The sequence below is a fragment of the Haliaeetus leucocephalus genome, unplaced genomic scaffold, assembly GCF_000737465.1.
Source record: "Haliaeetus leucocephalus isolate CR32 unplaced genomic scaffold, Haliaeetus_leucocephalus-4.0 Scaffold696, whole genome shotgun sequence".
NCBI classification, from domain to species: Eukaryota; Metazoa; Chordata; class Aves; order Accipitriformes; family Accipitridae; genus Haliaeetus; species Haliaeetus leucocephalus.
Window position 1 is genome coordinate 823,760 of NW_010973132.1, and position 12,849 is coordinate 836,608.

Genomic DNA, 12,849 nt, shown 5'->3' on the forward strand with positions numbered 1-12,849 from the left:
GAAAACCTAACCAAAACAAAAAAACCCAAAACCCAATTTTGGAGGCTGTACCTGGGGAAGTGCATGTGAGTGGTGCTGCTCCTTGCTTCATTAAGAAGTGCATCTCGGGATATAGATTTCTGTTGTTCCGTTTTTGGTATTTTGGGATAAGGTATTTAACATGACATATATTTGGTACTTTTTCAGTTTTTCTATGACACTGTGGCTCTGATAGCAAACTTGGCCCTGTCCATGATTGATGCCTGTATTATTTTGTGGATATCCTTTTATAAGCTGCAGAATGTTACGAACTTATTCATAGCTTACTGTTTCTGACTTACACTTAAAAGGAGTAAAAGGTGATTTGCTGGTTTAAGTTGGGATTTTGATAGTTTTTGATGTATGCGCAAAGGCAATTTTTGCCACTTTCATTCAAACGCATGGTTACCCGTAGAGCATTCAGTTTGTCCATGGATAGTGCAAAAGATTTAATTACTACATCTCTAACAAGCTGATTGCTAGTTTTCTGTAATGGAGGTGGCCAGAGCACGTTGTTGCAGTAATTGCCTCAGGAGAGGCTCCTTTTAACAGTGCTAGATTGACTTAATTTGGAAAACTTATTTCTCACCTTGCTGGTGGAGAACTGAGAACTGACAATGTGGTATTGTCAGTTCCCCTCTGTACATTGGGCTAAACTCTTGATTCAAACCGTCTGCTTCCGTAGTAAAACTCAAAAGCATTGTGGTGGAGTATTTGTGGTTTTTCATAAAATAGCCTGACCCTCCTCGCTTCTTCTGTACCTTGTTTCCTTTTCAGTTTGTTCTTACTGGCTCTCTCTTTGTCTCCAGGCCCAGAATGATCTTGCCTCCTTGGCTTTTATTCCCCTGGCTTTCCTAGATACTGCCCTGTGCTGGTGGATATCCTTCACTATTTTACTTGGTGGGGTGTGTTGTTCTTCAAATTTGTTTTTTTTGGGAGTCTTTTTGGCTGAACTGTGGTGGTTTTTTTGTTTTGTTTTGTTGTTTTTGGTTTTTTTGTCTTTTTTTAATCAGCTTCAAGTATATGTTCTTTCTACTCCTGGTAAAGTTAAAAGAACCTCTGTAATTGAGTGTTCAGGTAAGCTTCTGCTACAGCCAATGCAAGGAAAACTAGGTAACCAGTAGATACCTGTGTTAGAGCAGCTCCTGAACATAGACTAGTTAAGTCTGTCTTACCAGTCTCTGAGTGTTGAAGAATGAAATTAACTTGTTCTAGTGTAGCACTTTAATGCTACTGTAGTAGCAGCCTTTGGAGAACAGACTTAGTTTATGTTTTGGGGAGAAGGTTGCTTCGCAACATCAAACCTAGAATTCTTTCTGTAAAATTTGAACTCGTCTTGAAGTAGGTGACGAAATGGGGCAGTGTTGACTTTTTGGTGTCTTGACATATTACATCCAAACAACTGTAATCTTGTGTGACTTTAGCAACTGCTGTCAAATGCTGAACTCAAAGCCATGTATAGCAAAATGCCTAAAAAGTGTTTTTAGTGAAAGTCAATCACAGAACTCTATGTGAATACCTACCTTGCTGCCCAGCCATAACAACCCCAGTTCTCTCCTACCGTGATGTCTCTCCTAAGCACTTGTGTTGTCACTATGGAAATAAAATTGCAGACAAAAGGGTGAAGATATTTGTATGCCCTAATTGGTTTTTAACTCCCTTCTGGTTCAGGCTTGGTTTTCCATTTATCAGAAGTACATCTGCCACTTTTCTGGAGGAATGGGTCATAGTCCAAAACAGATGCTTGGATACCATCTTTGTGTGACAAGAGTTCTGGTCTTACTTTTTGGAGGGCTAAGTGTGTGGGTGGGAGAGCTGTTGAACATAAGATCTGTGTCCAGCTTGTCCCTTCAGAGGCTTTCCTTGACTTGCCATACATATTCATCAGCTTAACTCAAACAATGAAACTGCTGAAACTTCGAAGGAATGTTGTGAAACTCTCTTTGTATCGGCACTTCACCAACACACTCATCTTGGCAGTAGCAGGTAAGCAGAAAACTATGTTAATCAAATAAGAGCACTTGCCATTTCCATATATGGCTTGATTTGATCACTAAAGGAGATTTTTGAGTTTGGTGACCTTTCTGTAAATACAATCAAAGTAATTGGTATTTCTTACACTTGACCCATTTCTCATAGTGGGTCTATACCAAGTATTATGTTGATACTTCAGAGGCAGTGGATTATTAGTCCTGATGTTAATAAGATCAGTAGTTCTATGCAGCTCGTCTAACAGAGCACTTTCATCCCTCTTAAAGCTGCTGGGGCAAAAGATTGTTATTCTATGCTGTTAACTTCACAGAAATAGTTTTTGCCAAAATCACAGTATTACTGTGCACTATGGGATTTTTAAAATGTCTGAAGACCTGATAGCTGAAGACCAGAGTGATTCTTGGAAAAACAGTATTCTTAGTATTGTGACATATTGCCCTGTGTATTCTGGAAGAATACAGATTCAGATTCTCTTCCCATTTGTAGTAGTGGTGAACGGAACTTCAAGAATAAATCTGTTGGTACTTCCAGGTGCTCAGCTCCTCATCTGTTTGGACATGCTATCCACACAATGAGCAGAAAACTTCTAAGGACTGTGCTTTTTTTATTTAAACAAAAAACCAAGTGTATTCCTTTTTAATCAACAGGTCTGATTAAATTCCTTTCAGCATCTGGTTCTTAGTCATCATAGAACACCTTAGTGGAGGGAAGTCTGATCTTGTAAAACTGTGGTGAGAGCATAGTTTGAGCATTGGAACTCTTGTGGGTCAAGATCTGAATGCTTAGGCATTCAAGGAGATCAGATGGTTCATTATTTCAAGGTAGACTTTATTTGTCAACTGGTAATGAAACCATGGTTTGGAGACTAGATGAAAATAATATAAGAATAGTGAATAGGGATGAGGAGTTGGCTAAATACTTCATAATTGATTTATGCCTTGTGTCTCTGAAGAACCAAGACCAAAAAATACTGGTCTGTGCCTAAATTACTGTATAAGGTCAGTGGAGTAAATCAATCTCTTGTTTTCCAAAACTAATAAATTGCATTCCAAAAATTCACTATTTAGGTCTTTGCCCTTTGTTTAGGAAACACAGTCCTGTTAGTAGTACATTTGGATTAGCATATTTTGTAGTAATAAGCAGCTTGTTTGTTTTAATATTGCAGCATCTATTGTATTTATCATCTGGACCACCATGAAGTTCAGGCTGGTGGATTGTCAGTCGGTAAGTTTGTATTGATTGCTTTCTGCAATTGCTGCCTCTTGATAAGTTTACATTTGGCAGTGTGAGAGGTGAGATTGGGCATTCTGAACAGATTTTTCTGTGGATTATGTCTAGAGTAATATACCACATGCTAAAATTCTCACTGTTGTGGGTAATGAGCCTCTTTGTCAGATACCTATAGTTCACCCTTGGAAAGAGCTGAGGACATGGAGTCTCTTTCTTCGTAACTTTTTCTATTTGTGCTGCTGTTTTCCTTGACAGGACTGGCAGGAGCTATGGGTGGATGATGCCATCTGGCGTTTATTGTTTTCAATGATCCTTTTTGTCATCATGATTCTGTGGAGACCATCTGCTAACAACCAAAGGTACAGCTTTTCTTACCGCTTTCTAAAAATACTGCATTTTGGGAATGCTTGTTTATCCAAAGAAGTACTGGTGGGTGATTTTTAGTTGCTGTATACTGATCCATAAGGATACTAAGTAATGTCTGTAGGGGCTTGAGGAAAAGTTAAGTGTAGAAAGTCACATAGATAAAATTCAGTCTGTTCCTGGTGATGAACTTATTTAAAAAAAGTGACTTAAACTTTTGATTAGGTAGTTTAGCATAGGTCTTAAAAGCAATGAACTACACAGAATAATCAAGTCATGTGAATGTTGGGGTAATGAATCTGTTGGGTGGCAAGAGATAATAATCTAAGATAGCTTTCATTCTTTCCCTCCTAAAGGTTTGCTTTCTCACCACTGTCTGAAGAGGAGGAAGATGATGAGCAGAAAGAGCCAATGTTAAAGGAAAGCTTTGGTAAGAGAAAAGTTTTTTTTCCACCTAATTTCTGTGTTGAATAGGCACTTCTGTGGAGGGAGGTCTCTTGTTTTCTGGCAAAAAGTTCATTGCTGCTGTAAAAGCAGTCAGTGCCTCCCTGCTGCCATTGATTTATGCAGTTGTAGAGGAAACATTGGCTTTATGTTTAGTGTTTACATTGCCTGTTTAATTCTGGGGTTTTCAGATGGCACTGAACACACTGCTACTGTTGTGGTTGCTTTACCATGTCCACTGGACTTTGTTTTAATAAATATGTCAAGTGTTAGGTTTGGATCTAGTCATGATGACAAGGATCTCCTTGGATATTGTTGCTAGGCAGTGGTTTAGTTTGCAGTTCTCTTTTTTTAAAATCCAGTTTAAGGATTTTCGTTTATTATCTGGTCTCTGAACTCTGCAGTCTTCTTCATTTTCCATATTAGGGCCTAGTACAGGAATGTCCGGTGTAAAGACATGGATGAATATGTTTACATATTCATGAAATTACATATGCATGAAAGAGTCCTGCTCTATGACACTAGGGTGCATCTTTCTCTCCACTCACCCCCCTCTTACTATAAAACCCTCTCTTTTTCTGCCTGCTATCTCCCTACTATGTCTATTGTAATACTACTGTTCATAAATTGTGTAAAAGGTAGGGTGACATACCCACTGCTGCTGTCTGTCCACAAATCAGTTCTGCTGGGATATATCAGTGCTGTTTGACTTGTTCAGGAGCTGAGGAGGAGTGTGTAATCCCCTAGGTGCATTTGCCAAATCAGCTATATCTGCCTGTCTGCCAGGCTAGGAGATGCATGTTGCCTCTCAGCTTTTAAGTCAATCAAGCAGCTTGTCAGCAGTCAGTAGGTAAAATAAATTTTGGGAGTTGCATATGTCTCAAAATGGTTGAAGTTGGAAGGGACCTCTGGAGGTCATCCTGTCCAAATCCCCTGCTCAAGCAGGGTCACTAGAACAGGTTGCCCATGACTGTGTCCAGATGGCTTTTGAGTATCTCCAAGGATGGAGATTCCACCGCCTCCCTGGGCAACTATGTCTTTGAGTTCTATGCTGCTTATGTCTGGCTAAAATAAAAAGACGATAAATTGATATTTCTTTGGTAAAATTGCAAAATTGAAGAAAAACAAAGTATTCCACCTGTCAGGAAAAATACTACAAGCCTTTCAAAGGGAGAGCATTGTCTTAATGATTAACTTGTCTGTCTTGTTCTGTCTCTTTGGATTTGATGAAATATTCTGAATGAATAGCCAACACTTTCACTTACAGTCTATGAACAATTAGGGTTCCGTTATCCCAATCTTTTTTCCTTCTTTTGTTTTCAGAGGGAATGAAAATGAGAAGTACAAAGCAAGAACCAAATGGGAACGTGAAAGCAAACAAAGCTGTAAGTATGCCCTCCCTACTTTGAAGGATATAGATCCATCTACTCTTTGTTTGGTTGCCCCCTAGTAGTAGCTCACAAATAGGCAAAGTGTTCAGCCTATAAATGTGAGTTTCCTGCTTTGCTTCAGAGTGGGAGTGAGTCAAAGTATATGTTCACAGTACTTATGAAAAGAAGTAAATACAGTGTTTTCATCTAATTTCCTGTAAGTGCAATGGAAGCTTTAGAATTCAGTCTGTTCTTCAGGAATGTCTGCACAATCCAGTATAGATAGAACTGTATAATACTGTATTCTGATAATGAGTAATACATTATTTTAACAAGTTTGTCAGGCTGAGAGGGAGGTTGAGCTGTATTTTAAATAAATTAATTGCCTTCTAATTTTGAGATTTGTGATTCCTTATTTGAATGGGGTGCTGTGTATGTACCTACCTAAAATAAGTTGAGTGGAACATTTTTAACTTATCTGCGTTTTTTCCATGTGGCTTATAAGCAGAGGTAGTTTCACATTCAGCCAGGAGGTAGAAAATATATCTCATAATCTTTTAATGGAATTCATGAATAAATTTAAAAGGAAAGAACCTGTAGGAATTAATTATAATAGCAGTAATATTTTTGTCATTAACACTGTTTTTCTCAAAGGTTGCTTGCAACTGTATGCTACTTATCTGAGGATAATGTGAAACTCAAGCTTTTCAATTTTGGGGACGTGGGAGATCAGAAGGGGTCAGTTCTCCAACTTCAGAACAAGTGTTCTTGTGTTGTGAATTAGAGAGTGTTCATCAGATAGAAATGAGAAATCCTGACAATGCAGTTTAACTCACATTTGCAAAATCTAGCTTGTGCTTTTTGTAATAATTTTTCATCATAACATCTTCTAAAGATGATGTTCTTTTGTGGGAGACTAAACTAGATTGTGTAAATAACCAAAGTGTCCTGAGGGCCTGCTTTTCCTAGTCACCATTAGACTATCACAGAGTTGACGGTAAGTTATAGGTAGGTTTTTTTCTTTTTTTTCTTGGAATGTGTTTCCTGTAATCCAGGTATCAAGTTGAAGGTGGGATTTTTGTTTGGGGATTTTTGGTGGTTTTTTTTGTTTTTTTCAACTGACATTATAAATACCTTGGTTTTTGTCAGATAGGCTGAGAAAAAAAAGGCTTGCATGTGACAGCATTTTGGGAAAACTGACTTTTGTCTTCCATTTAATTTCTGTACTTGTAGCAGGAGGATGACCTGAAGTGGGTAGAGGAGAATGTTCCTTCATCAGTGACAGATGTGTGAGTATTTTTATAGACACAATAAAAGCAGGTTCCTTGGACACAGGAACGCAAATACATTAGAATGCATTATAACTTGCATGCTGCGCTTACATGAGCAGATACTGAGTTCAGCCTGGAGTTGGCCTCCGACTTCTTAGAATGCTTCTACTTGGCTTTATGCGGTCTGTCAGACTTACAGTTCAGGCCACTTGAACACATGCTGACTTAAGGAACACCGTCGGGAACTGTGAAAACACAGACTGATTTGTTTGCACTTCATGAAAGTTAAAACTAACTAAATAAATCCAGAAAACAAAGAACAAACAAGTGCTCTCTTTCTGTTTAGTGCTTTGAAAAGTCCTTTGAGTGTCTTGCTGAATGTAAACCACTGAATAATGTCATTTAGTTCTCAACTTTATTTGGAATGTCTTCTGAGTCATTTTTATGCTTCTGGCAATATAGTCAGCTATGTAGGCAGTCCATATCTATTCTGCTTTTAATAACTGTTACATCCTAAAAATGTCAGTGCCTGTGTCTAAATTTTTCATAGCAAAACTGAAGTTCACAGATTAATTATGTTCACAAATCTGAACAGGTAATTTTGGCAGAGGCTCTAGATTTAAGTACAAAACTCTGCTTGAAGTTAGTTAAAGACAAGAAAACAAGTGAAGCTTCAAGGGGATGAAAAATTGCATTTTCTCAATCGAATTTTTTTTTCCCAGTTTTACTACTTACTTTTTGAAGAATGGTAGAAATTCCTTAAGAAAACAAGGACTAGACTGGTGTAAGTTAGGAAGGGGCACTTTGAGGTAGTCTGCTGCAGGGTTTTCTGTTCTTGAAAGTATGATCGCTGAAAAGGTGTGGTGTCAGTGTACTTGTTTGACTTCTGGGATGTGTTTTTGCAGTGTGGTCCCATATTGTAAATGTCTTCGGTGTAGTTCAGCAGCGTTCCTGTATGAATGATGCGGCTTGTTTCCTGGCAACTTGGAAATTGTTCAGTTGGTAATGAGAAGCCTAGAAAAAAAAGAATTTTAAAACTGAAGGTCATTGAGGATACTCCTTGGGCTCTTCCTCTTTTGTATGTCTTTCTCTAATTTCTGTCTAATTGAAAGGTCTGTCTTCATTATCGCTCTCCTGAGCCCTAAAAAGCTTAAGGTGCAACATAAGGCTGAAAGTGGTTGTCAATCATATGCTCTCAGTAGGTGCTCTAATTCTCCTAACTTTTTTTTTTCTTTCCCCCCCCACTGTAGTGCTCTTCCAGCTCTTCTGGATTCAGATGAGGTCAGTAAACAAATCTTCAGTTCAAATTAGTCTTCTGACATGCCAAAGGAGTCATGACTCAGCTGTTAAGGACTTGGCATATTAGAACTGGAATCTCTGATCTTGCCAGTGCAGCAGTAAAATAATACAAGGCGGGGAGGGATAGTGGGGACAACCATGGTACAACTTCTTAGAATACAAATGTGTATTCTAAATGTGTATTCTAAAAGAAGCAGTATATCTGCTGTGTAATTTGGACTCCTGAATACGAGGATGCATACGAGTGTGCATTTGTTGCGAATATGCAAAGCGTACCACCTTATTTCTGAATAATGTAAACCTATTAGGGGAAATGACAACACTGGGTATTTTATTTTGCAGGAAAGAATGATTACACACTTTGAAAGGTCCAAAATGGAATGAAGGAGTAGCTTTTTTGCTCTTGGAAGTGGAGACGCCTCTTAAAGTTGCTTGGTGGAGCAAGTGCATCCTGCTGATTTGTTTCTTGATCTCAGCCTTGGAAGTTTGATGCTTTATTGTCACGAGGGCGTCTTGCTGTGGAAGTTCACAAGGACATTATAAACCTTTTGGAAATTTGAATTTACAAAGTTGCTGCAAGTTTGGATTTTTAAGCAATTTAAATGTGTACTATTCCAGCACCTTCTGTAACTTTTCAAATATTTAATCTGTGAAACTAAAATTCCTAATGTCTGCTTGAGGAGTTTATATTTCAATGTTACAATTGACACTTAGAGGTGAACTGCCTGTACCTTTTTGGGGGGAGGGTGGGGACAGATAGAAATAAGCACCGAAGAAACAACAGACGCATTTTCTGGTAGATAATGGCTTGCTGCTGTTGTATGTCATGTGTCCAACATGAATGAAAGGTTTTTAGAGAGAAGCTCCTGTTAATGAAGAAAATGAAGATGCCAGAAAGGAAATATTTGGAAAAGTTACAGTGATATGAGTTTTTAACAAAATCAAGTGCAATTTTATTCATAACACTGTGTAAGAAAGATTTTCTATTTTAAATGCCATTGACCTATAGGTAACAGCTGCATAGAGCTAACACTTGCTGTTGTGGCACATCTCATTGCCGGCAATGTGGTGGATGCCTGGAAAAATGATTTGCCCCTACCTTCCATGTGTTGCATGATTTAATTTAAAAACAAAAAACAAACCAAATGTCACCAAACCCACTCCTGCAGTGCTCCACAAGTGCTTGACTACTCATGTTAAGCAGATATTAACTAGACATTTCAGCAGAAGTTTTCTCCCTGCACATGTAACATCTCCCACCAAGAAGTCAGCACTCTTCTATGAGAAGATGGCATTGCTTTTCAGAGGGTGCAAGCACTGCTTACCTTACTTGAAAGAGGCTTTAATGGCAGTCCACGGTGCTGGGATAGTTCTGTTCCCAGTGTCTGTTTAGAACTGCCTCCTGTGCAAGTGATTTGATGATGGGCTTTCCTGTCCCAATTGGTCCCTGTGGCCAAGAGGTACTCTGTGTTTCACAGAGATCACTGTGTTTCAAAGTTGAAGATTTCTGTCTACATAATTGCTTTTTGTTTCTCCTTTTCAAATGAAGAAGAGCTTTTGGAACAGTGTTCTGTTTTTATTCTATGCTTGGCTGTAGAGGCTTCACTTGCAATAACTTACACATGGAAACCCATTGTGGACTGTATGACAAAAGCTCTAATTTGGGTTTATAACCTTTACAGCTGATAATTACCAGGCAAGCAGCAGCAGCACAGCTGGACTTCTAGGGAGCTGATGTGGTGGCTGCTGCAGGAAGGGCATAGGGAGTCAGCTTTTCTGGTTCTTCACTCATAGCTATGTCAGCAGAAGTGAACATGTGCCTGTACTTCATTCATTCCACTGTAAGGTCTGGTAGCATAGCTCTAGTTCATCTGTATCAGCAATTTATGCTGAAACATGGCACTTTACAGTAGAGTAGCTGAGGCACAAGTGCATAGTATCTTCTGCTAGCTGTGCTGTGGGAGCAGCAAACCCTCAGTGGATGGGTAGAGAAAAAAGCTGTGGCTATGACACCTCAGTCTGCTTCTGCAAGAGTTGCTGGAGCTCTTTTGCCATCCCCTTTAGGCCACACATAGAATCTTTAATTAGGAGACACTTCTACTTTGCTATGCTTAATTGATAGAGATGAAAAAAATGTTACCTCCATGTCCTTTTGGGGAGAGGAAATTTTGTGAAATAAAGCTACATGAAACTCGCTATTTAATGGGGCTTTTGTTTTGTTTTGTTTGGGGTTTTTTTAGGTCCTGTTGTTTTGGGTTGTTTGGCAATTTTTTTGAGACAAATAGGGTAAAATGTTCTCTACTGGAAGCACAAAAGAAGTTTGTATGTACTATTTAATAAAAGCTAGGCAAAGAGTAGAAAGGCTTACATTGTGTCCTTCTACTTTCTTATTACCTGTTCTCTCACATGAGAAAGTGTCAACATCTTCACAAAGCTCCCTCACTTTTCTTTAACTCTTTATTGCATAGTATTTATAATGCAGTTATTCCCAATAACTATTTTTTTCTTAAGCTTGACAATAGAGGGGAAGTCTGTCATTTGAAAAGCTAATATAGATAGGGCAAATCATAAATTTCTGAACAAAAGTGAAAGATCTAAACAGTTTCCTTAATTGCATTCATAGTTTAATACTTTAAAATAAATGTAGTAGCAGTGTGGTGCTTTCAGCCTACAACTACAGTGGTGTTGGGCAGTCCTCTCTGCCTTCCATTCCTTATTAACTTCTGTTAGTATTTGAAGTTGTCCGGAATTCCACGGGGAGCTTGTTGCTCCCTTAGTTAGCGGTTCTTGTTTTTCCGTTCATTAGGCAGAGTTTCTGTACCCCTGGAAGGTCGTATCTGCTTCCTAGCATGCAGCAGGCGTGTGCTGTGACTTCCTTGTTTGCAGGTAGGGAGAACTTGTATCAGAGCCCATTTCCCACAGTACCATGCAAGCTATGGCACACACACAGCTACTGCTGCAATTATGATTGCGGAGGAGGTGACTAAAAGCAGTAGATGAGGTGTAGGTGAGGAGTGAAGGGTATGTGTGCAAGGGAGTTGCAGCAACGTGGCTTCTCCCCTGACAGCATGTTTGGTCAGATGTGTTTGTTCTACTAAGGAGATCTTTGCTTCTCCTGATTCCTCGTGTTGTTCCTTAAGATGTGTGGGCTCCACAACTTGTCAGGAAAGCTTTGTCGGCAAGCTAGCTTGGTAGAATGCATGAAACCAGAAAACCTGCAGGATTGTTACCTTTAATTCTGTAGACAGGGAACACTTAATTCAAATTTATACTCCTTCTTTCAAAACAGGTATTGTAATTTTAAAACAGACCATACCGACTACTCTGAAGACTTGGTGAGCAGGAGGGAGAAAACACATCTATGCTTAGGTCTAAGATCCGTGGAAGTTTTTAGTGACTAGAATGGTGGGTAGGAATTGAATTTTCTTTAGGAAATTTGGCTATTGACTTCAAATATCTTCAACAAGCTGTTTCTAATTGAGATAATGCTCTACTTGCAGAATAAATTATGTCTGTCAGGAATTCAGAGGGAGGTTTTTTTAGAGTTCTTGTGCCTCATTAGTTCTGTGTGTGTGGATTTGTTTATTTGTGAGAGGTAGCTGTGATATTACCAATGCAATTGTTGTAGCATGTGCATGCTATACAGAAAGCTGAAAACAAATAGTGAAGAAGATGATGTTGATCAGCTTTTCATTAGGGTGGCAAGATGTTCCTGCTAGGAACTCTGAAGGAGGGACTGAGTAAAGAGATCACGTGGCATGGTAAAGAAATGCAACAGGCTTGATAGGCACTGAGTGAGTCAGGATCATAAGACCAGGGGTAGGGATGGGTATGTTTGTCTTATTCTGTAGATGTAGGGGTTTGTGGGCTTTTTTTTATCCTCCTGTTCACTTAATGTAGCATTTTATGTTGTATGCTAAAGGAAAAGTATGCGACTTTTTAAAACTTGATAAGGCTAATGCCTCACACATAATTTGCATTCTGGTAAAGTGGATTACAGCTATTTGCATGTGAAGTCCTTATTACCCGGTGTTACTGAAACTTAACATTTCCTTTCACTAAATTGGTGCTGACCCTCTTCTGTTTGTAGGAATCCTAGGTCGAGACCAGATACATGCCTGAGCCGTAACTCCTTTGGCAATTTGCAGTTTTGGTATCTGCGAAGGGGATGCGACTTGGCATGATTTCATGCTTTAGCAAGGTTTCATTCCTGAAAGTTGGATGTGAGAGTGTTGTGCTTGTTCTGCTATTCCTGTGCTTCGCTCTCCCAGCACAGAGTGTCCTCAGTCCCCGTTTTCTAAACCAGCCACCTCTGTTGGTGAAGGTGCTCAGAGAACTTAACACCACGTGCTTTTTTAGTTCGGTTTAGTTAGTTTAGCTCCTAGGCCAGTGGTGGTGAACGTTGTACCTCTTCACAGCCAAAGTAAATGCAACTGTAGCCTATTCTGGAAAGGACAAGGTAACAAGTAAAGATTTCCTCCTGGAGACAGAACTTCACTGGCCAAGTTCATTAAAGTAAAATTTATTTTACTGAAGTAAAAGAGCTGTTTTGCTGTTCTCATCTGGTTTCCTTAGGTAACGCAGGTCAATTTTCGTCTTTGGGTACAGGGCGAATTGCCTAACTGCTGTGGTTTATGTTAGCAAAGGGCAACCAGATGCCTCTGATTCTAACGTTGTGGGAAGACAAAATGAGTGTCTTGCAGTCTTATCTCCTTTTCGGAGATGTAGGAAGATGCACAAGGGTCACCTCAGGGCGAGGCGCGTCCCCTCAGGGACAGGGAGCGCGCCCCCCACGGCCGCTGGTGCTGGCCGCGCCGACCCGCGTTTGCCGTTCGTGCCCGAGCCCCCAGGAGCCTGGGCGG

At 39.6% G+C, this 12,849-nt stretch overlaps 1 protein-coding gene across 1 annotated transcript in view; it reads left to right on the top strand.

Annotated features, from left to right (window-relative positions):
• Nucleotides 1-8,669, top strand: part of TMEM87A (transmembrane protein 87A) — a 23,545-nt gene extending 14,876 nt beyond the window's left edge. Inside the window, exons 12-20 of the mRNA XM_010580192.1 lie at nt 187-258; nt 1,896-2,004; nt 3,176-3,234; nt 3,496-3,599; nt 3,960-4,033; nt 5,371-5,432; nt 6,651-6,706; nt 7,939-7,969; nt 8,330-8,669. Coding sequence (XP_010578494.1) covers nt 187-258; nt 1,896-2,004; nt 3,176-3,234; nt 3,496-3,599; nt 3,960-4,033; nt 5,371-5,432; nt 6,651-6,706; nt 7,939-7,969; nt 8,330-8,371 — 609 coding nt within the window. The 3' untranslated portion in view covers nt 8,372-8,669. The remainder of the gene's footprint in view (nt 1-186; nt 259-1,895; nt 2,005-3,175; nt 3,235-3,495; nt 3,600-3,959; nt 4,034-5,370; nt 5,433-6,650; nt 6,707-7,938; nt 7,970-8,329) is intronic.
• Nucleotides 8,670-12,849: the final 4,180 nt, after the last annotated feature.